This window comes from Stylophora pistillata, chromosome 1, assembly GCF_964205215.1.
Source record: "Stylophora pistillata chromosome 1, jaStyPist1.2, whole genome shotgun sequence".
Classification (NCBI taxonomy): Eukaryota; Metazoa; Cnidaria; class Anthozoa; order Scleractinia; family Pocilloporidae; genus Stylophora; species Stylophora pistillata.
This window is the reverse complement of record NC_142519.1, coordinates 11,562,345-11,586,769: the sequence shown is the minus strand read 5'-3', so window position 1 is coordinate 11,586,769 and position 24,425 is coordinate 11,562,345. Positions and strand designations below refer to the sequence as shown.

Below are 24,425 nucleotides of genomic sequence, written 5' to 3'. Positions count from 1 at the left end.
TTATTGCATCTTTCTGCTTCTTCAAATGAGGATATTGTAGACAGCAGTAGCTTTAGATTGTCAATAAATAGAAATAATCCGTACTCGTTCCGTTCTCTAGAGGGGTCTTGGGCCATTCTTTCCTCAAAAGCCAAAGAGTGGAGCATTGGCAGCCATCTTTGTTAGTGATTGAGCGCAATGCATTATGAAACGATTTAAAAGATTACCGCTCGACCATGTAAAAAGTCGAGTTGACCATATAAAGACTAAAAAGTCCACCGTATAAAAAGTCGAGTTGACCATAGAAAAAGTCAAAAGTTGAGCATGTAAAAAGTCAAGTTGACCATATAAAAAGCCGAGTTGACCATAGAAAAAGTCAAAAGTTGAGCATGTAAAAAGTTAAGTTGACCATATAAAAAGTCGAGTTGACCATAGAAAAAGTCAAAAGTTGAGCATGTAAAAAGTCAAGTTGACCATATAAAAAGTCGAGTTGACCATATAAAAAGTCGAGTCGACCATGTCAAAAGAAGACTGGGTCACAGAAATACAGAGGGAATATTGACTGGGTTGGCGCCCCATACCATGTGGTTCTTATAATTATTATAAACATCTAACTTTCCGTAACTATAATTATCCTCTGTTTGCGCTTGTTGCATCACTCTCATAGAGGACAGTTTCGTTGTCCTTAAAGCTGTTTGTGAAAACGAAAATTTGAGTTGGCGATCTTTGAAAAGCCAAGTTTAGGCTATTGAAGAACAGATATTGCCCTGGCGTCTCGTTGCAGCGACTGCTAAATCACTTCTGAAACACAACGGGGCGACGTTCTCGACCCAGTTTCTTACCGGTATTTTTGCTGCGCGCGCCATCGTCAACTGACGTTCCCGTCTTCTTGCGAAATCTCTCCACTATGTGATGTAACACATGAGGAGTTAACAGTAGAAAACAAAATGGCAGCAGGATTTAGCGGAGCTCTACAATTGACAGACTTGGATGATTTCATTACTCCCTCGCAAGTGAGTAGCCATGTTTTATGCAGAAAAAATGATGTGGATGGGTATTCTGAAGTTGCTTCGTTTTTCAGTGACTTATCAAAACATAATTTCATTTTAGGAATGTATCAAGCCGGTAAAAGTGGAGAAAAAACCAGGACATGTAAGTGCATGGTTAATTTTTCCATCGATTTTTTTATACAATAGTTTGATAAAAACATTTGTGTACAAATTTATTAAAATAACTCAGATCGTGTTAATTTATCCCATAATATTAATTCACACTTCTACAACGTAGCTATTCATTGTGTCTATTCTTAACTGAGAATCGATATCACTCAGAAAAGAAGTTCACTGAACTTCTTTTCTGATAGAAGTTCACTGAACTTCTTTTCACTCCCATGGGTGACCAATATATAATTTCTCCTAACAATATCAATAATATCAAGCAGACAAGTAATAAGAATAAAGAAAAATATCAATAAGGGGATTATTAGTTGATCCAATACCAAATTCTCCAAACTGATATCATAAGAATTGTATTGCTGACAGTAAGGAGAATTACTAGTGAGATCTTGGGAGTGAGAGGGGTAATCTGCTGCAACGGTTCATACATGTATGATATTCTATCAGAGGGGGGCTTTGGGATTGTCGGTTTTGCGGTTTTGACTGTCTTTTGGATCGGTTTTTGGGCCAAAATGGTTCGGTTTTTCGGTTTTGATGTTCAGAGCGGTTTGCAGATTTTATGTGTTTTTGCATTCAATTTTCGGTTTTCACGAAGACTCTGACGTGGTTTTCGGTTTTTCCTTTTTGACCCCTTCAAAGGTGAGAATGTAGCAGTTTTGTCAGGTTTGCATGCGGTTTTCGGTTTTGCTGCCTTTTTTCGTTGGTTTTTCGGTTTTGGAGGTTTTTTTTTCCGGTTTTGCGGTTTCCCAGAGGCCCCAATGCCCCCCTCCTATCAGTAGCTGTAATCTTGTCCATTGATTAAGATGTGGTATTGTGGTATCTGCGCCCCGCACTGTCCTTTTAAGAGGTTGAGCTAAAGTTGAATCATCCCAAAGGATTATTTCACTACATTGATTAACTGTTACAATTTTAAATAGTTGGCAAAAATCAAGATTGAGGATGATGGAAGTTACATTCAGCTTTCTGAGGTGAATCTAGAATCTGTATTACCATACTTAAGCAATAATTAACAACTATTCACAGAAGTGGAGGTGGTTAGTGGTGGATATTTACCGAGCCGCAAAGCGGCGAGGTAAATATTCGCCGCTAACCACCGACACTGAGGTGAATAGTTGTTTTAGTATATACTAAAACAGTGAGATAATGTACACCACCAAAAATTTATTTTAATTCATACATTCCAGCAATGATTCCAAAATTTTCCCGCGCGTAACGATCCAACACGGCTCGGATCGCGGTAAGTGATTTTTTGTTTTTGTTGTAAAACCTGCCGTCTCGTTTTTGCGCTGACAGATAAAATTTTTGAAGACATTTGTTTAGCTCTGGTGGCGACATTTCTTCAAATGGTGTTACAAACTCTTTCTGTATTTGAAACCATTCTGTAAAAAATACCATTTAACTTTGATTTTCAAGTGAACGAGTGAGGTTATGCAAGATTAATTTGCATTTGTAAACAAAACCTTTTTTATTGGTTTTTATCGATAAACTCCCGGTTACCATTACCTTTAAACACGGCCAAACCAAATTTAGTCGCTTTCTGTGTTTTCAGGGACTGCTTCGTCATTATTTGAGCGATTTCTTCGCTTGTCACCATAGTTAGTAGAGGGGACTGGTTTGGAAAGCCGGCTAACTTCAAAGGGCCGGCCTATTGTTTCGCTTTTGAGGTTGAACCGTACCATCACGTGACCAGTACCGTGCACACATCAAGATAAACATGGCTGACATGATCGATTTATTTTTGTTTGGAGACGATTTCAACGCTGTCTTAGAAATTTTAGATGAAGAAGAAATCGATTAACACTTTGAAGAAGCTGCCGATGAAGTAAGAGTTTAAATCTGCTCAAAATTAAATGTTTTAGCGTAAGCAAGGAAAAGATCACCCGTCACTCGATCAATTCTGATTTGTGCTCAAGCTTGAAACCGTCTTTTTATTGCGAACTAAGTGCGAAATACTTATCTTAATCAGCAATTTTATTATTATTGACCACTTTGTTGATTGTGCTTGGATTGTATCCTTATTTTTATAAATGAAAGCTAACTCTTAACTAAACGCTATCAACGCGAACTTTTTGTTTGCACCGATGACAGGTTCAACTCGAAAGCATTGTATGTCAACATTGCCACAAGAAATGCAAGAGCAAGAGTGGACTGAAACGCCACATAACTGTAAAGCACAAAGTTATCGAAAAGGAAGACCAAGGGAAACGACAGAGCTATTTAACAGTCGAAACTTATTCAAGGATTGTCGAGAAAGCCAAATTAAAATTGTGCGACTGCAAAATGTACCCACAGCTGAAAAAAGAATCAAGTCCTACAACTGCAACATAACATCAGAATTCTTTGAAATTCAGAACTTATATAACCGTTTAGTCAACTCTGGAAACGTTGAGAGATTTTATGCTGCTTTTTAATCAAATATTGCTTTGCATTCTGCGAAGCATTTTGAAGGATTATCAAGGAATGCTGCTACCCTACTTTCAACTAAGGTTGCTGACAGCATGCTTGCACATAGTGCTGAAGAGAAATTACTTGCAAGTCATACGTGTGTTTCATTGACTAAACTGTCCGATAAAGAAAAAGCTGGACTACAGTACATTGGAGGTTCTGTACTCCACAAGCTTTACAACAAGCATGCAATTGTAAAGAAATTATTAGAAACTGAGCAAGCATGTCTGTACTTAAGGCTGGGAAATTAGAAGACCCTTATGCTATGAAACAGAAGTAAAAGTTTGCTCATTTTCTTTTGCAAAGGACATAATACAGACTGAAACACAAGATAAAACTAAAACAGCTGAAATCAAAAGCACTTCGCAAAGACATCATTAGACCCTCCACAGGAACTAAGGCAAAATTAGACTGAATTGCTTTTAGTAATTATCATTTATTATTTAGGACAACTTCAACATACATACCATATTTCTCTGCCTATAAGCTCAGGGCTTATAAGCTCGGGGGGGGGGGGGGGGCCTTATACGTGGATCAAAAAAAATTTCAGTTAAAAACTATAAACTCTTTGGTGCAAAAATGCACGAAAAGAACATTAGAAACATGATAAGAAAGACAAAATCTTTATCTATTAAGGAAAGAACAGGTTCAGTACTACTTGTGTGTTTACTCTTTGTTTCGATCTGAGAAGTACTCCTGTAGCTGTGGCTTTAAATCAGAATCAATGCATTTAGACAGTGTGATTTCCATAATATTATAGGCATGAGAAAATAGACCAATCAGTTTGTAAAAGTTGAAATTCAAAGATAAAAGAAAAAAATGGGCTTATTTTTTCTACAGACTATCAAATAGTTTGCCTATTTTTTCACAGTCATATGACAATCACTCTCTAAAAATCTCACTGTTTTTTTCTTTTGGGAAGAGGGTCATCAGTCACATTGACCCATGCCTTGCTTTTGTCTTTCCTTCCCCTGGTATTGCCAGACTGGCATGATATAGATCGCTGTATTCGAATGTTGTTGTCATTGTACCCAAACATTCTGATGTCTGGATTGTCACATCTTCTTCCATGTTTTCTTTGACTGCCAAAATATTCTTCTATGGGATCTTGACAGAATCTTTCAGTTAAGACATATTCAACACCCTCATTAAGAAGAAACTTGGTTGCTTCCACAACTGAATAGGATGTAATCTGTAGACCCTCGTATGTCTGCCAAGATATAAACATTCTATTTCTGGCATTGGCTGTGAAATTCCCAGGTCGGTTGAGTGTGCATTCTTTCCACTGCTTAAGATATCCAAGGAACTCATCTTCAAGCCAAGGGAATCTTGGATCATCAGTGGATGTGTAAGGAGCAAGGAAAGGTTTTCTCTTCCTCTGATGTTCAATTTTACTGCGTACATTTAAGCAATCAAAGAAAGAGTCAAACATTTCACAAAGCTTCGCTGTACCTGCTGTACCAGGAGGGCCAAATGATCTTAAAACAGCTGCCATTGATGCACTTAGCACTTGAGCTGCCAGGCTGACACGCATGCTGGAGTACGAATTCAGCTTAACGTGTTCATATGTAATTCTAGGAAGCAACTTCAAGCCATTCTCTGCATCTTGATAAAAGATTTGGGTGATGTGCTGCCATAATAAGTAGTGACCATCATTCCACATATACCTTGAAACAATAATCAGTCAACATTAATATGTATGCAGCAAATCATTGCCAACTTACAATATCATATAAGGAGTTATTAACAGCAAAATGTAAAACATATATAAATGCAAGATAATAAGCAGATGGGATTTCTTGTGTGTAGATGGACAGCTGCTGTCCTTTGCTGTCCCAATAACAGTTACGGATATAAGATTGCCCATTTGGCAATTTAAATTATCCCAAAATGGCTTTTGATTAGAGAAATTTAGAAACCTGGATTAAAATTTAACCCTGGGTTAGAGCTAATCGGCCTTTGAACAACTGGGCCCTGATCATAACCATTCTATTGGCTGTTGGACGTAACTGCTGCCCCTATTGTTACTGGGACAGCAAAGGCCAACAGCTCTCCACCTGCACAGTAAAATTCCTTTTGCTTTTTATCTTGAAATTGTTTTGTAAACTCATACCTGGTACAAGTACCAGATCCAGAATGATACAGACAGTTTCTTGTGGTCTTTACAAGATGAGGGGCATCTGAGAAGAAGTATATAAACCTCTGTGGTGCAAACAAATTGATTGTGCGATAGCACACATCCTTGTCAGCATTTCCATCAAGACTCTTATGCATTCGGTAGAATCTTCTATTTGGTGTGGCTCCATCTGAAGTAGAAGCAATAACCCAGAGGTTACAGGTTAACTCCAAAATAGCAACAGCCTCCCAGAACAATGGCATTATCTGGGCAGAAGTAGCTCCATTGGTAGAAAAGTGGGCCAAGCAGAACTTCAACTCTGTACAAACACCTCTGATGAGGAAAGCAAGAGCATGAGTTGCAACCTCATCAAGTTTTTCCAGAGCTCCAAAGTTGACATCAGGGTCACCAAGATCCACATATCCAATCAATTCGCCTGTGACCTTATCAAAAACAAGATTTGACATGATTTTCATTTCGTCAAATAGCAAGACAACATATCGTTGCACATCAAAGTACTTGTCTGTTAATGCTTTCAGTTCTTCAATCACATTCTCATGAAAGCCCCTTTTGGGTCTAATAAAGTTTCTATAATCCCGCAGTGTTCTTTGGCTTGGCAGTACTAGTATCCCACTTTTTCTTATTTCCTCGTAGCAAGATGGTGATTTGGCTGCCAATGACAAACAATAACGAATTATCATTGGGTGATATCTGACACCAGTTGATGTGCTGTTGTGGAGTTTCTTTTGTTGTTGCCAAAATAGGCTCATGAATGGTGTGATCTCTGCCTGACCAAGTATATCAGTCATGTCTTTACTGAGTTCATGATCAATCTCAACACTTGATTTCTCGATTTCAAGTTTCATTTCTTGAAGTTTCTTTTCAAGGGTTGCACATTTCAATCTTTGCATCTGCAAAGTCAGTTTTAATCGTTCTGGAGATGTCTTAGAGACTGGGGTATTGAGATGCGCTGGCTTAGCTAGTTTGTTCTGCTTGGCCCTTTCTTTTAGCCGAGACTCATGTGAATATCCATAGCAACCAGCACACTGCTGGCCCTCATCCTCTGTTAAAATTTCACATCCTCTCATTCTCCAATACTGCTGGTGTGGAAATGAACTATCGTCGAATAGTGGATCGACAGATTTCGGGATGATGTGGGGTATTACAGCATTGGATAGTTCATGTGGAATTACTCCAGGACATATGGAGTGGCTTTCAACATCTTTCACAAGGTCAGAAACTGTGATATTACTGACTGATCTTAAATATCTAGAATACAGTTCATGGTCTTCAGGTATGAGCCATCCAAAAATTGAAATTGTGTATCCCAAACTGTCATCTATCATGATTTCAACTTCTGGCAACAAAAAGGTGTTTTTTATCTTTCTCAGCAATATTCTGTCATTTAACTCTTGAACTGACCAGTCACTGAGGGTTTTCAAAGGATGAACTCGTTTGCAAAGTTCTACAAAGTTACTATAACAAGCATTCTTTCTTTTGGTTTCAGGCAAGTCCTTCACGATCGATAGCAGTCTTCGTGGCGCTAGCTTTTCCTTTTGGTGGCTTTTTTGGGGCATATTTAGAGTCGGTAGAGAACCAAACTTCGGTCTTTTCTTGGTCATCTTTGAAGACACGACTAAAAGCAAAGTTAAATAATTTATCTATCAGTAAGAAAGGCGGAAGAGCTTTGGTTAGTACAAGACATGTGTTGCCATCACGGAACACAAAAGTAAACATCGTCAGTTCCAAGTTATAAACACACATCTGATGTTTATAATCCCCTCTACTAACTACTAACTACACATACACCTTCGGTTGTGCTGTGCCGCGCACAAAAATCCTACATTCCATACTGGTAAGCACCATACACACACAAGCTTTAGTCTGAATACTTACCAATTTCTATATCATCAAGAGCGAAATGCTTCTCGCATGTAAAGACTCTATCGCTGTCAATTTGTTTCTGGAAATCTTTGTCTACTTCTCTTGATTTTGTGAGTTTATTCAGCCAGTCTGCTCTCCACTTTTTGTATACTTCGTTCCTCGGAGCGGGAAGTTTCCAAATGCCTATACCTTTCGATCGCCTGCACGATCCACAGCCAACCACGGAACAATTATCGCCAGGCATTTTAAACTTAATCTAGAGTAGCTTTATTACGATTTACAACTGTTTTTTCTTTTTTTATCATAATAACACCGAAAAGAACACAAGACAGCGTACCGTACTCAAGTGACAACCGGCGCCACATCTCAGTTGAATCCTGTGCTGTGCACGGTATTGGTCACGTGATTTCTAAAAATTCGAACAATAACCTCCTCTTTTGAAGTTCACCGACCTTCCTAACCAGTCCCCTCTACTAACTATGTTGTCACAGATGCAAACCGGCACGCCATTTTTTCCCAAGTTGCTCGGAGGTAAATAGCAAAGGATATTCGGAGTTTGACTAGCCAATCAGAGTGCGCCTTCAACGCTATCCACTGTTTTAGTATATACTAAAATTGTTATAGTCTTTACTCAAGCATATAGGCCCATGCATGCAGCCAAAGCTGGTTTCCATGTACTGTATTACTAATCCCACTGGATGGGATGCTGGTCCATTGCAAGGTTATCCTCCCCCCCCCCCTCAGCAATTTATCAGGCTTCCCTGACAGTTAGCCACTACCAATTGATACTCCTGGGTAGAGAGAGGCACGGTGAGAGCAAAGTGTTTTGCCCAAGAACACAACACAGTGTCCCCGGCCAGGTCTCCAACCAGGACCTCTTGGGCCAGAGTCCAGTGCACTGACCAATAGCCACTGTGTCTCCCTCTTATAAATGGGCAATAAGAAAGTTCTAATGATACCACATTTTTTTAACTGGATTTCTAGCTTAAGTTCAAAGAGTGCTATAATTGTTAAACTTTGGTAGGGTGGAGAGAAAACCAAACTCCAAAGAGCGCAGATTACACTAAATGATTGCTTGGCTTGTAGGTGAGAGATTTTTTTACATATAGTTAATAGGGTCTGTAATGAAAAAAAACATTGTTTGTTCTCTTTCTGTTGTGTCCTTATTGTTTTTAATTCACATGCCAGATGGATTTGAATGGGCAAAGGAACTTCATGATTGGGTATCATCCCTATTTTCTTAATTTACTTGTTTAAAATGATTACCTGATTATTTTTTTTATTTAAAGCAAAAAATGTACATATTTTTTTCAATGGTATTCCTCAATTACTATCTCTAAAACCTGAGGCTATCCATGATGCACTCAATCAAAGCTCTTGTGTTTCTTTGTGTACTCTCCCTATCTTCAAATAAAAAGAGCTATTTGATCTGGATTAAACTTTTTGCCCAATTTTTTTCCTTAGTGGCTGCATAACATCAGCAGAAAGTGTTCTCATAACTCAACAGAGTCAGGAAGAGTTGTACAAGGTTATAGAATACAACCAAAAACTTGCTAAGGTATGTGTGTATGTAGTGCTATTAGCTTGCCCTCCAAAATTTTACAGCACCTTGCACAAGAAATCTGGCCATTTAAAAAAGAAACTAAATCAAACATGATATGAACTGAAAATGATATGATGTACATGTACTAAAACCAAAAATTGTGCAGCTGAGGTCAAATAGACATGAATTTCCTTTGTCGCCACCACTCTTGTTACAATTTTGTATGGAGAAGAGTGGTTTGTGATCTTGAAGTTGGTATAGATGTCCAAACTTTAAAAACTTGTCTTTTGTGTAGGAAGGTAAACCAGATGGGCAAAAACTGATAGTAGTCTCTGTATCGCCTCAATCACGTGCTTCCATTGCAGCAAAGTTCAAATTGAACATTACAGAGGTAAGTATGATGTACGATCCTCGCAGTAGATAGCGCTATTTATGCAATAGCGAAAATCAGACCTGAAAAAAATCAGGCCTGTACGGGATTCGAACCACTGACCTCTGCGATACTTGTGCAGCGCTCTACCAATTGAGCTAACAAGCCAACTGGGAGCAGGCCGTTAAGTTGATTCGTAATAAACCCGTGATGATAAATCAGATACAATGAATATCTGAAAGTTCATATATTCATTGTATCTGATTACAGAGGTAAGTTAGCTTAACATTTATGATAAATTCTCTTTATGAGCCAAGATAACATGTTCTGACCAAGTTAAGTCCACAAAACCATTCATGTACTCATGTTTACCCAGCTTGACGAAGGGCTAACGCTCGAAACGTCAGCTTTTGTAATCGTTACTGTGGCCAATTTACCACTTCAACTTTGTTGATATATCCAAATTATTTTGTTACTCCCACCGACGCAGCCCCAAACAGTTTCTTTTGAAACTGTCAGCCCTTACCCAGCATAACTTACCAGCTATAGAACATAAATAAATAAAAGTTTTTCCTTGACTTGTTATTTAAAGGGTTACCCTCTGCTTTTTATGCAGTCAAATCATTATACCTTTTTGCTCTGATAACTCTGAGTTGTCAGTAATTTCTCATATATAGTGCCAACTCTGTCGTGTTTACCAGGAGTTGAATTATTTGTAAAAAAAAAAAATTCCCTTACTCTTTTTTGCAGACAGCTAAAAAACTAACAGCATTTCTCAAAAATCTAGGTAAGATGCAATCAAATATCAACTAAATTATGTCTAGGTAAATTATAAGACTGGAAGATTAATTCACTACTATGTAAAACATACTTCAAATAATTAGCTGTTGACACAGATATGGTGACATCCAGACTTATAAAATTAGCTTAGGATCAATGTTAAATCTGATGAAAACAATCAAACCAAGGAATTCTCCATTGTAATTGCAGGCGTTCACCATATTTTTGACACTACTTTTTCAAGAGATTTTAGTCTTGCAGAGAGGTATTAATAATTATTGTAAGTCAGACCTATTTTTAATCTTTTTTGATGCTCAACAGGACAGATATTAGTCTTGTGGTTACTGAGAAAGGGATTCAGTATTAGTAATTATAATTTGTGTTGTAGTTTAAAACAGCTTCAGGCTAAACAATTCTAAGGATGTTTCATGACTGCAGTAATGTCTTTTTAACAAATGAAAATTAAGATCCAGTTGAGAGGAAATAAGTTTTACTTGGAGGTCCTTTTAACCCACAATATAAATTACATTGTGTGCTATGAAACAAAATTGTAACAAGCTGTATTTCTTTTGTAGTCAACAAGAGTTTGTTCGCAGATTAAAGGGACGGCGGTCTGGAGAGAAAGAGTCTATACCCATGCTAGCATCAGCTTGCCCTGGTGAGAACAGTGTTTCCTACATTTCAAGGGTGCAGCTACTGTTTTGATCATGTTTTAAGTATTTCATTGGTTTTTGTTCAATCAATTCTCATTTTTTTGTTCTGATTATAACTTCTAAGCATCTGTTTCTGGAGATGAGAAGTGTAGTTGTTGTATAGTTACTCTCTGATGTACTGCTTGCAAATTTTGTCCTAGTCAAAGCTGCCTTTTTTGTTGGGAATCTTTATTATCTTGTGAAGTGTGCATTCCCATTAAAGCTCCTATCGTTACGTTAGATGGAAATTTTAAAAATATACTAACAAGTAAGTCATTACACCCTTACCCTTTCAGGTTGGGTTTGTTATGCTGAGAAGACTCATGGTAGCTATATTTTGCCCTTCATCAGGTGTTTGTTTCATTCTTTCCTTTTAAAATTGACTGATTGGGGCTTAGATTCCCAATGTGAAGATACAGGCAATTTCAGTTTATTGTAGACTTAGCAGCCCCTGCTTTTTGATTAAGTCTGTTGTGCAAGTTGAAAAAAAAAAAAATCAGTGGAAAAATATTATTCAGCGTACTGTGCAGAGCTCTGCAAGTAATAACTACCTCTTGTGTACCTACCACTGGAGTTCAATGTGGCAAGCCAACATCATTTTTTGAACACTGATTTTGTTTTTGACTCTCATGACAAACTTCGCTGAAAGGCAGGGACTGCTTATATTCTAAGTTTTCTTATGTTTTTTAGAGGTGAAAACTCTACAGTGTGGATAGCTAATGAATGTGCTGTATGTGAATGAGAAGAGAAAAGTCTGATTCTCTTGTTTTAGTTTTTGCTTATGATAAGTTCATGCAATTTTGTTTGCATACAAGGCATTATTGGTTACTATGTGGTGCAGTTTCCTAGTTGTGTTGCAGTTTGTCATCATAAGTCTGTTTTAGATCAGTAAATGTAATCTATGCCACAGCTGTATCATTAGCAGATTGCATGTTGACTGTAGTAAGTGCAGACATTTCTCTCCTTCACTATCCTTGTGAATGTTACAATTGTTTTTGAGCAAGACAATGATATGGTGTGTCTTCAAACAGCTCTACATGTTGGTTAGCCTGTTAGCTGTTTACTTGTAGCAGTAACTGCTACAGAAATATACTTGAGTGTCTCTGTATTTAATCTTAGATTCTGACTTTGATCTCTTTTGAAGCACAACAAAATCTCCACAGCAGATCATGGGTTCCCTAATCAAAGATCACTATGGAAAATCACTGGGGAAAAGGTAAGATTGCTTGTTAACACTTTATACCCAAACATTGACATTGTTCTCTCTGTGTTCACGTTTCTTACAATAACGACAGGGAGAATTAGTTTGACGATCAAGAGCTCTGAAATAAGTGATCAGTTCCTGTATTCTCATGACCTTTATAATTTGATACAAGGGTGTTATTGTAAGGAAAAATAATATTGGAAGTTAGTCACTCTTAAAGTGTCTATACGGCCAACAGGGTTTTTATAGTTTTGGTATATTTTTAACATGTAAAAAAAAGTATTCTTAAATAAAAATTGGATTCTGCGGAGTCTTCGCCCAGAAATCGAGCTTTAAAATTCCCGCTTTGGCCACGCCCATTGAAGATGACCGTGAGTCGGGGCAAAAAAGAGATTGGGTTCAGAATGGGTCGTGACGTCAAGTCAGGAACGCGCCAAATCCCGCCAGTGGTTCATTTCGCTGTTTTTTTTTTTCAGTAAGGTAAAGAGTTTTCGGCGACATAAATATGCCCGATAGATGTGTTGTAAAATTACTGCGTTTGTCAAGCAAAGTAACAATACGACGCTCGAGACACTCCTGGAGTGACGTCACTCATCACCAATCTTCCCTTACGCGGACAACTTCATTGGGCGTGGCCGAAGCGGGAACTTTAAAGCTCGATTTTAGGGTGAAGAGGCGTCAGGATCAATTTTTTTTTTTTAAATACTTTTTTGCAGGTTAAAGAGATATCAAAACAATAAAAACCCTGTTGGCCGTATAGACACTTTTACAAAAATTTCTCTTTTTGATCCAGTTAAATTTTGGCACTTTCAGACAACGTATACCAACCATTTTGTTTGTGTAGGTCACCTGTTCCTGGGACACTGCAAATTTTTTTACATCCTTTTCCCCTTTTTCTTTTGACAGACCAGATGAAGTCTATCATGTGACCATAATGCCATGTTATGACAAAAAGCTTGAAGCTTCCAGAGAAGACTTTTATAATGATATATACAGAACAAGAGATGTGGATTGTGTTATTTCAACAAGTAGGCTCTTCTATTTTGTTTTAGTGGTAATCATTTCATTTCAATTATTAAATCGAGTATTTTTATTTTGCAGAAGAGCTGCAGCTATATAATTGTTTAAGTAGTTGTTGTAAGGGTTTCTAAGACGAGGTGATGTGATGACTGTGAGTCAGAAACATTCTTTTATTTCACGCATACTGAGATTTAGTCTGACGTACTATCGTTCTGATTGGACGAACAATGTACGAGTCTCCATATGTATGAAATAAGAATATCAACAGAGAAAGTGCTTGGACAATTTTTTTTTCACTCGTTACGTTGCATCGAACTCACTTGTTCGCTGCACTCACTCGTTCGTTTTTTTTTTTTATGTATCGTAGCTTGCGTGCAGACGTCTCGTATTTCCTTTGCAAGAAAGGAAATGGAGACGTTTGCACGCACTCGTGAATAAAAAATCGTTTGTGCCCACTTTCCATGGAATAATCTCTATGACTTCGAAAAACCTGAATCAAGTATTTCGTTTTATAAAGAGGAATAAGTGATAACAGATGGTTGTAGGGGAAGACAATCCCTCCCCCCCTCCCCCCATTGACAGCCTTTTGCTTGCTGCCTGTAACTAGCTATAGGCGAATTCATGCTGACGTCATTGTTTACCTTTTTGCTCATTTACACACAGCTTTACGGAAAGAAGGAAGCATGTTAGATACAAATTGACTTCAGGCAGCTAAAGAGCTAGAAAACCTTAGTACATGGTGAAATTTTTAGCTCTTTGGGTGTAATATTCAAGGAGAAATAGTCCATCAAAAACTGCAAAATTTCTGGGTGGCAAAAGCGCTAATGAGCTCATACATTCTATTTAAAATTTGGAGTTTTTAAACCCGTGTTGCACAAAAAGTGTTCAATGCATCAGGCGCGTATTTATTGGCCGAGTTAATCGTACTTTGATCTTTCGATATTCAGAACCGATTTATATTTAGCTCCATCAGAAACTGAACTGCTTATGCTAATGAGGCAAATATTGTAAACAAAGACTCCCCTATTGTTTCGTGTTTTGGGTATAGAGGACGAAATAAAAATTGGAAACTTCCCATGATAGTTTGGGTAACGAGTTGTCAGTGATACTCGAGAAGAGAAAGTGTGTGCGTTAGGAATGCTCCTAGCACATTGTGGTGTGAAAAGGTAGAAAATTCGTTAATTGATTTACAATTAACACTTTGCGTATTTTTTTCAAATACAGCAACTCGTGGAATTCCATTCCAATTCGTTAATCCAAGCAAAATTTAACGCTGGCACCTCAAAAGCTTTTAGATACGGAAACGTTTTTCTTTTTTTTTAGATTAATGGTCTTTATCTCGGACAGTGGTTGTTTGACTTAATTTTTTTCCCTCTGCTTAGTTGAACTGGAGAAAATGTTTGAAGAAAAGAGGGTGAACTTTGCTGAGCTCGAGAATGCTGAACTGGACCAGTTGTGAGTTCGCGCTCTTTTAAGACATGCTACTTTTACGTTGTTACAAACATTTTTTCAAGGGTAACCGAGTTGTTCTTCTGGATGTTTCAGGTTTTCAAGTGTTGATCAAGAAGAACTTGTAGGCCATTCTGGGGGTGGCTCGGTGAGATGTTTATTACTGTTTTATGTATTTGTTACTGTATATATTTATTTTCTATGTTGCATGGATCAAAGTTTTCTGAATCAGAATAAGGAAAACTTTTTCTAAAACCACGTGTCTTTGTAGGCTAGCTTTACCTTTGAGTCACATCCCTGACCGAGATATCAACAAACCATCCCGTTTTGATCACAAGGTCTGGTCCTATTTTTAGTGTAACTTAAAAGTAAATTATGTTTAATTATTATATATTGCAGGGTGGCTTTCTAGAGAACATCTTTACTTACGCTGCCAAGGAGGCAAGTATCAGAAAACAATTTACAAGGATACCAAATAAAATGTTTTTACTGTCTTTATCAAAATTGGTTTGTTTTGGCCTGCTCGATTCGATTGGTTTCTACTTATCGATCTTTATTTCACGGAATGTTGATTCTTTTTCATCTTTGCAAGTTTTCTGTGATATTTTCACAGTGTGATAAGCAAATGCTGAGAGGATTTGTGACACTACACATTAACAAACTTATTCGGCTTGGAGCCGATTTAAGGATTTGGGAAAGGGGAAATTTTCCCGCAGACCTCCAATAACCTTGATTACCTACCTCTGTCGTTTTTTCACTGGACATAGCGTCAGAATTTTATCAAGAAGCAACTATAGGTCTACTTTTAGGACTTCTTGTATACTTCCTTCAACTTGGAAAAGCACGATTGAAAGTGACCTGTGCAATTTGACTTAATAATTGATAATTCATGGTTGTTTACCGACTGGTATTTTTAAGTGGCGTTCACACGTGTCATTTTTCTCAGTTGTATGGTCAGACTGTTGACAACATAACTTACAAGACTCTAAGAAACAAGGACTTTAAGGAAGTGACCTTGCAGGTAATGGCAGCCTACGTTTGTTTTCACCACTTAATTGGGCGTTTGGCAATTGATTTACGTTTTTTTTTTTCCAACATCCTTTTTGCAAGGTGCTTGACGTGACTCTACTCATTAACATTAGTGACCAGTTATTATGGCTTGGGAAGGGACTTCTTTTGGTGGGGGAATTACATGGTTTTCAGGGGGTGCGGGAAGGACCAGTCGTCACGAACAGATTATTAAGGGAGGGGACTATAGGAAATTGACTCCCAATGAGGGGGGCGGAATCATTAGAATACTACAGAGCCTTCAGGGGGATTAGGTAAAATTATTTGGCAAAATCCTCCAAACTCTCCCCCCCACCCCAAGCTCCCTCCCCGTGTTGAATAATGAGCGGTCCCTTCTCGTAGTTGGATGCTGCAGCAGCATCAGCATTGAATTTCATCTCCTGCCACGTTCTCATTTGTGTTGTATTGATTGCCTCTGTGGGCGAGGTAATAAAGTCCAAGTTTTTACTCATCAGGTGGATGGTCAAGAAGTCCTTAAATTTGCAGCAGCTTACGGTTTTCGGAATATCCAGGTTAGCTTATACGAGCTTTTCAAGATAAAAATTTGTGATAATAATTTTGAACGACGTTTCGACCTCGCTGAGGTTATTTTCAAGCTGATGAAAAGGAAAATTTTTACATATATGTACTAAATTCAAGACGTGGGAATGATGAAAGCGATAAAATATGGAAATATGTAAACGCTAGGCGTAAAATAGAAGTGTTTAATACGAATTGTTTAATTGTTACTAGACTGTATATATTATACTTATTAAAATTTCTTGTGAATGATTTTAGAATCTTGTTCAGAAAATAAAGCGTGGAAAGTCTCCATATCATTTTGTGGAAGTCATGGCATGCCCTGCGGGTGAGTTTGAAGTCTCCGCATCGAGGAGCCTGGGCTCGAGCTCAGACCACGGAATTGTGTTCGGTATTTTTGGGCGCGACACTTCGTTCTTACATTGCCTCTCTCTTCCCAGGAGTATAAATGATAACCATCAAACTGTCAGAGAAAGGTGAAGAAATGTAGCGGAGGGAAGAGGAAACTGGGATAAGCTTTGGCGGGAAGAGCTATGAGTTTCATGAACTCATTATCTTGTTTCTGCTTACACTTACGAAACCAGCCCCCCACCATAGTCAGGGTAAACCGGTTACTAGGAGTTTTGTGTCGAAGCTATTATTACTATTTGTTAAACTGTAATCAGTTTGATTATCCCTGATTGACACGAGTGGAATGAAATATTGGTTTTGCCTGGTTAAGGAAAATGCGTGGGAATGAGAAACACAGTCGTGTTTGTTTGATAGCAGTCAAAGTGGACGTCAACTTCGATTTCAAATTCCCCTAGAGGTAATTTGGATGAGGCAAACATTTCAAGAAGGCCCCAAATTAAGCAACTTCGAAGCATCTGTGATCATTTGCTTGAGTTTGCTTTTGTTTGTCTCTCCCAGGCTGTCTCAACGGAGGTGGTCAGATAAGGCCTGGGGATGGAGAAACGTCAAAAGAGCTAATAGGCAGACTGGATGAACTCTACAATTCACTGAGGTAACCTCCATTACCTTCTTAGCAGCATGCCGCTGTCACCTTTTGTCGTGTTTCTTCGGGCAGTTTCTCACTTCATAAAACACAACTCACTCAACCGTTAGAGAAGGCTTTCTATCTTAGTGATGCAAACAGAAATACTACTTAAACACGAAGGCGCGCTATATAAGGAAGTCTTCCCTGGGAAGACCTAGGCTCATTTGTCACTCACCGTTGACGTGTGCGGGTCAAATTCAAATGCTGGTAGACGAACAAAAGGAGCTTATGAGATATCTATTGTTTACTTCCACCAGCGTGGTGGCATGAGGTAACGTGCGAACCACCTACTTCGATCTCAAATTTACCGCCACAAGTAAAGACAGTTTCCATTGGAGAAAGGAAATACAAATCTCAAAAATTCTTGTATTGTGATGAAGACATAAAACAATTTTGAGGAATGCGCCCGCTGTTCACTGCTTTGGAGTAGCTGTAGCTCAAGCGGACTTGACTCTAAGAGTTCTGCATCACACGATGGTTGATTGACAAATGGTCCAGTGGGACCTAAGGCTCCTTTTATAGCGCGCCTTCGTGTTTAACTCAATCCCATGAAAACAATTTCCTGCAGAGAAAAACTACTGTTGTTTGTTTGGTAACTGCGCTCAAGGGTGCTACCCCTGAATCTTATTAACACTGTCTATACCTTTGTTTTGTCCAGATCAAGAAAGCCGAGTGAAAACCCAGCGGTAGAAAAGTTATACAAGTGAGTACGATCAGTAAACGTTTGGATTGTATATATTTAGACTTAGTAGCATCTACGCGAATGAGAGACCCGACTGCTTAGTCTTTACCCGCTGGAAGTCTGGTGACGAGTGCTGGCAGTCACTGTGTAGTGTAAACCAAGAGTGATATCGATGGAATGGCATGCAATAAAAAAACTACCGGCTAACTGCATTTGGATAGAGCGCATCGGCAAACTTACCTCAGACAGACGGATAGTATGTATAATGAGACGACTTAGAATTATAGAGACTATTGTTTGCAGATGATAGTATAACGAACCGAGTAAACAAATAATCTTAAGTCTTAATTCTTCAGCTTGACCTTGTTTGAATGATGGAAACTCCCAGACTAGTAATGAAATAAACGATAAGATGTTATGATGCGGTCTTTTTGAAGTTGTTGTTTGTTCCATGTTTTAGAGAGTGGCTCGGTGGAGAATCTTCTCAAAAGGTGTGAAAACGTAGTTTTTTTCATATAGTATATACATGTAGATATATCAAGGATAAGTTAACGAACCCAAAGGCTCAAAAGGATAGGGTTTGTCAAACATGTTCAAATATGTAACAGAATCATATTAGAATTGTTATTGTGCTAAGGTAGCATTTGAAAGTTGAACATGTTTTATATGTTGGAACGAACGTCAAAGAACAGAATGGGTGGGACCGGGTAACTTGTTAGCTTTCTACTACCTGGATTTCTTAATCAAACTGGTTTCCGTGTTTTTTTATGTTATTTGCTCTTTTTTGTTTGAATTGGAGAGAAATGAGAGGCAAGTGATTCAGGAAACATTTCTGTTTTACATTTTTTCGCAAAACATGGAAAGTGTGAGAGCATTGAAAGCATTAAGAGCGTACTTGCCTCATTAACATCGCGTGCACAAGTGTTACGACACAAATTTCAGAGCTGCAAGCTGATGAAGTACATTGCAAAAAGTCAGTTGTAGTGGGGTCTTTTTAACACAACTTGTTCTTCAAATCCTTGTTATTTATGTCAGGCAAAAGAGATGCTTCACACCAACTATCACGAGGTGGAAAAACTGAACACAGCACTGAACATAAAGTGGTGACGCGCTCTTGACATGAAATGTCGTCCAAGCGGTAAATCACATGGGATCATACTGAGCCAATCAGGACCAAGGTTATTAGTTTGTCCAATTAAAAGACCAACGGCTGACTTTCGTCAATGAATTGCTATGCTGGTTAACCTCTGGAGGTTCGATAATCAAAAATGATTAGGTGACATGGTGACTGTAGAATGACGCTATGCCATTCAAGATGGTCAAATTATACAACAATGAGAATCGTAAAATGGTTTCGACAGGATTTGTGGGAACTTGGTATCGTTTGCAAAACCTATTTCCTCAAATAGAAGTCAGGTTGCATCAGCGTCGTTTTTAAAGCGGAGCCGGGGGGACTATTTAAACGAGTGTGAATACTCTAAATTTAAGAATACTTTTTAATGTAGGAAATGTATTAGAATATCAAAAGAACGCACATGTCACGGTTATCTTTCGATTTTGAAGGACTCGTAATTGTAATTTGGTAGTGTTTATTTCCATTTTGTTCATATCTAAACTTCTTGAACTTAACTCAACATATCTCTTGGAATCTCACTCTTCGATTCCAATGAAAAAACAGTTCGCTTACTTTGAATAAAGTTCCTTCAACTGCTCTAATTATACTGTGTCTGCTTTCTACTTTTTGTATTAAATTGATTCACTTATCCTCTATTCATTTAATTTAATTTAATTTTTTTCTACTGTAGGAAAGAAAATCATTACTCGCCTTAGCTATACAAGGAAAAGAAACTTGTAAAAGAAAAAGTAAAATGAAGTTTTACATGAAGACTCCCTGTACAATGCCTAAAGTTATCCGTGCTCTTTTTCATTTAACGCCGTATTAGACCACGAATTAAAATACAAAAATCCAAACTAGCCAAACTTAAGAATAATGAGCGTACATGTACTCAGGTAGTTAAATCAATGGTCAATCGTCGATAAAACTTTCCGTTGGTTGGTTTATTTGCTCATGTGGGGCAGATGAGGGAACTGGGTTCCACTCCTAGTTCCTTTGCCATCCAAACACACTCGGCCGCACAACAACCGCGACGGACTGGGAATAAAAGAAATGAGGTCCACTTTGATATCGACCAAAACAAAATGATGGGCACACGTAAGATGGCATTTCAATCCAAAGTAATATAGCTTACCTCTTGTTTGGGTGGAGCACTGTAACTTAGATGTGTCGAGACCAAATTTAGCCATCTGTCGTATCACATCAGCTCCACAACTGGTAGCTAAAACGAAAAGAGATACTTAAAGTCTAACCTGTCTATCTGAACCAAACTCGACCGCTCTAGGAAATTTTCTCTTCACGTTGAAATCCCGAACAAGGATAGGCACAGCTGTAGCAAAGTTATGCGGGAGTAAATGATCTACGAGTTTTAATCCGCCCTTAAACCCATATCAGTCGTTGTTGTCGGGGAAGAGACCTTAAAGTTTGAACCTTCGGACTAAACTCGTCATGTTGTTACCCCAGGTTTGTCTTATCGACCCACTTTTTGTGTTTTTCTTTAGCTGTGAACTCATAAAAGTTTCGCTCCCTATACTCAGCAGGTCGTTATCATGGCTCATTACCACTCTCTTTAAAAATCTATGGGGCTTAATTTTTTTTTAACTATAATTATGATTTCACATAAATCACTCACATAAACCAAGTGAAGACAAAATAGTCCTAGTACGCATTTTTTCAAGTGGAAATGAAAGAACTCATTTGTCACTCGAGCGCATTGTTTAACCGGCTTTACTTGATAAGGAGAATTAATTACAAACTGTTTATAATTTTAAAGCAATATTCTGTTGTGTGTCGAAAGGTAATTGGGATTGCTGTACTTTGTCAGTCTGTGACGCGATAAAAACAGGCGCCCTTGCCACTCTCTCTCAACCAAGCAGATGCAAAATTAAAGCCACTCGTGATTTTCCACGGGCGGTTGCAGTCCCAAGTTTGAAGCCTTGTCTTGGTGTTAAAACCATGACTGTTTTAATTCGCTCTTTTGATTACTTTGGTTTTGGTTTTCACGAAGTCAATGTGCTGCACTCACCATCTTTCCGTCGCATCTCTCGCTTCTCCCAGACAGGAACTGCCACTGAAAAAAGGGACATGATACTTGTTTTGTTTTTTTTTTTTTTAATAAACTTGCTCAGTGAAAATGGTTTGTAGTATTTTTTGCCGTTGTTATTTAAATAATTTTCGAACTGTGTTGACATTGTTCTATTCCGGATTATATTTACCTCATAACCATAAACACATTTACAATTTGTTATGTTATCACAAAAATTACCCTTAATGAAATTGCGATTCTTTGTTTAGAAGTTTGAGTCTAATTTTTAAACTAGATCGTCTGCACGAAAAATTTGACATGGGATAACATTCAGTAAGTATGGAGTAGTTCTATCAGAAGTCGATTCAGTTCCTAAGATCATGATACACGAGCACCAAAAGTCTTTGACTCAGGTTTTTGGAATACATCAATGTGCTATATATAAGGTATACAATACGTAAAATGTTTACATCCGTCCTAGGCGTTCGTTTTCAGCTCTTTCTCGTGAATCCCATTTATGATCAACCGCGTCATTCAGAAGAGACTGGGTCAGGCTGTTACAGTAAACCGCAGACATACACCGTTTTCGCTAGGGCGAGTCGGCACTACTTTCACGAAAGTGCATGTCTTCCAGTGCTCCTCAATTAACAAATGGTGAACGCCATAGCGTGTACTATTGAGTTATGGATGCATGCGGAAGGTTGCTAAGCACGAAAGAAGCGTAAGTGCGACTCTAGCTTCTTGAGTGCTTAGCAAACCCCCCAAGTGCATCCATAACTCAATAGTACACGCTCTGGCGTTCACCATTTGTTTTATAACATAAAATTGATACATTGGAACAAGAGTTCCCTTTTATTTAACAAATCTTACGTGATCACAAAAAACAAGCGCGCGCGGAAAAATAGTCTTAGCATTTGCTCACGTCAGCAGCATGCACCCATGGGCAAATAGTAGATCCTGAATTAACCAATCAGAGCGCGCGCTCTGCTTTAGTTATGTTATAATTCTAGTTGGAGCGTTCGTTTGTCAATTTATTATGAACCGAACTTTGCTAGTAATTGTGTGTTACCATAAAGAATGGCGTTCTGAAATTTTCCAGTTGACTTGCCACGCATTCTTTATCGATGAAATTATCAAAAGTATTTTTCTACGATATAAATGTTTAACGAACATTTATGCCTCACCAATAGGCTTCTTTTTCTAAATTAGTTGTGGAATGATCGCGGTCAGTTGTCTCAATACTCTTTTCCACTCCTAAAATGTATCTAAATGAGAAACTTCCAATTGAAAAAGTAATCAATTTAATTCAATTTCCTTATCTGGGTAAACTCAAAATCTTAAAAGGTAACACTCGTTCAATGTTTGTTTAATTTTTCACAAAGTATTTCTAAGTAATTAGCCAAAACTGTATGTTTCTTGTTACTGATTTGCGAGCAATTTGCTTAATTGCTTTGAAAAGCATTCATGAATTATTCAAGATGGAGCCGAAAAAACTTGAAACATTGTTTCATATTTTCAGCTGATCGCGGCTAGAATCGTTGGAACAATGTACTAGCAAATAAAGAATTTTTTTTTAATGTTAGAGGAAAAATTGTCGAAAAGATTTTTTTGCTTGGTTCGTTTAAATTTTTCGCTAATTATTGTCTGTTCATAGACCCCCTTCCATGCTTCTGAAAATGTAGCCCAACTGGACAGTAAGGATGGGCAAGAGAGTCGTTAACAAAATGTAGATGATTTTTTCGTGTTTTTTTTAGTTGTCTGGTCCACCACTGCATTTGCAAGACCTAAGATACAGTGGTCCTGAGTTTGGACTGCAACTGAATTTTTGAGCGTCTTCATTATCTTTCGAGCTGACTATAAATGAACCATTGCAAAAAAAATATATTTCTTCATGATGATGCAAAGGTCTTGACGGTGTCCTAGGTTCGTTTTCGTTTCTATTATCATAGAAAAGTCATGATTATCTTCTGTCATTTTATGAAGTCTACTCAGTTCATACATAAAGTCATCCGAATTAAGTTATTGCCTTGAACTAACAGATGTCATGACTGACGAAGCGCCTCGAGACATGCAGCGACTCAGAGGCAGTGCGACATGTGAAGAAGACAAAGAGTAACATATAATTTCATAAATCAGAAGCGACACATCAGCGTGGCGTAGGGAACTAACAAACCTGAAATTGCAACCTTAAATTTACTTTAGGAAACAGCACGTCAACACCAACTCGCAGCGTGTGATCACAAAAAGTGATCTACGTTGCGCTTCGTTACGTTTCGTGATCGTGAATTTCTACTATCGTCATGAGCATTTTTTTCATGAGGCGATTTATCTTATGATTTTAGAAAATCGATAAAATGAAACAAATTCCGCAAAGCGATGCCAAGTTAGGGTATTTTAGCCATTTTCTCATTATGAAAGATAGATTGTATCGTTATTTTAAGTAGGGAGAGTAAATAACCGATGAACTGAAACCATACTCACAACATATCGAGCTCAAGATGAACATCAGAAGGAGTTCTCTAAGCACCATTTCTTTTCAGTTTCTGATGCAAAGCAAGGAAAGTTTCGCTCTTACAGATCAGATTTCAAGAATCCCAATTGGTGACAGCCTTAGACGCTGGTTGTTTTTGGTTAAATTAAGCTTCATTTTATACTCTTCCGGAGATTTCGGCAACACCTGCGTATTTTGGTCGATAAGATGTCATTCATAACACATTTAATTAGGTTTCCGTTACATTAACGCATTTGGCCCGCCACAAAGATACTTTTCAGTCAATTTCCACAAGTTACACTATCTTAAAAGCCTATAGAATTTGGAAAATAAACTAGTTTGGTGTCATCTGTTATTGCTCGTCCTGGCGTCGCATTTATTTAATTATCTTTTATTTGACGTAGGCGGCATTGAGTTCTATGAGAAGCTAATCTCCAGATTACACATCCCTTGCTTGCTAATAAATCCCTCAGCGCGTTGGAATAATTTTCTAGGAAAAAGATCAACATATTTTGACACGACCGTCAATGATTGCGATATCAGCCACTGAATGGCGCTAACAAAAAGTGTGACATCGGAAAATTTATTAAAATACGAGCAGTCTTTTTTTATTTTGTCTTTTTTCTTTTACGTTTCCTCCATGGCTTAACCGATACTGAACTTTACCCATGTAGGCACTTACGCTTCTTGAGTGCGGTTTTAAGGGTTTTTATGTTAATGCAGGCGAGCCATACAAAGACAGGATATGTGGGTAACTGAGGCTGTTAGAGGTCTCGAGTATCACTTTCAATTACAATGGATGCTTCTCACTATATTATTGTCATCGCGTAAT

The 24,425-nt window shown here is 38.0% G+C and overlaps 2 protein-coding genes, 1 long non-coding RNA gene and 1 pseudogene across 5 annotated transcripts; 2 read left to right on the top strand and 2 right to left on the bottom strand.

Annotated features, from left to right (window-relative positions):
- Positions 1-767: 767 nt before the first annotated feature.
- Positions 768-19,678, top strand: LOC111336988 (putative cytosolic Fe-S cluster assembly factor v1g210509). 2 transcript variants are annotated; one of them, XM_088736881.1, is made up of 22 exons: positions 768-992; positions 1,090-1,131; positions 2,072-2,122; positions 8,624-8,685; positions 9,064-9,157; positions 9,438-9,533; positions 10,263-10,299; positions 10,503-10,557; positions 10,868-10,950; positions 11,281-11,335; positions 12,129-12,200; positions 13,095-13,216; positions 14,591-14,663; positions 14,754-14,805; positions 15,057-15,098; positions 15,604-15,678; positions 16,181-16,237; positions 16,503-16,572; positions 17,154-17,247; positions 17,939-17,983; positions 18,423-18,453; positions 18,998-19,678. In XM_088736881.1, the coding sequence occupies exons 1-22, from the start codon at positions 927-929 to the stop codon at positions 19,067-19,069; spliced, it is 1,446 nt and encodes a 481-aa protein (XP_088593007.1). In that variant the 5' UTR covers positions 768-926; the 3' UTR covers positions 19,070-19,678. The 2 variants fall into 2 exon arrangements, 1 of the variants encoding a protein (XP_088593007.1); XR_015992764.1 differs by lacking the exons at positions 18,423-18,453; positions 18,998-19,678 and adding an exon at positions 16,685-16,846.
- On the top strand, positions 2,760-3,925 carry LOC148741220 (uncharacterized; annotated as a pseudogene). Its single transcript, XR_015992768.1, has 2 exons — positions 2,760-2,976; positions 3,243-3,925. The product of XR_015992768.1 is annotated as an uncharacterized LOC148741220 (transcript).
- Positions 4,016-8,088, bottom strand: LOC148741219 (uncharacterized). The gene is made up of 3 exons (XM_088736879.1): positions 7,612-8,088; positions 5,713-7,351; positions 4,016-5,266 (listed from the first exon to the last, which is right to left on the bottom strand). Exons 1-3 carry the CDS (start codon positions 7,841-7,843, stop codon positions 4,498-4,500), a joined length of 2,640 nt encoding a protein of 879 aa, XP_088593005.1. The 5' UTR covers positions 7,844-8,088; the 3' UTR covers positions 4,016-4,497.
- Positions 19,535-23,742, bottom strand: LOC148741218 (uncharacterized). The gene is made up of 4 exons (XR_015992769.1): positions 23,584-23,742; positions 21,103-21,147; positions 20,212-20,298; positions 19,535-20,114 (listed from the first exon to the last, which is right to left on the bottom strand). It is a non-coding gene; the product is annotated as an uncharacterized LOC148741218 (long non-coding RNA).
- Between the last annotated feature and the right edge of the window lie 683 nt (positions 23,743-24,425).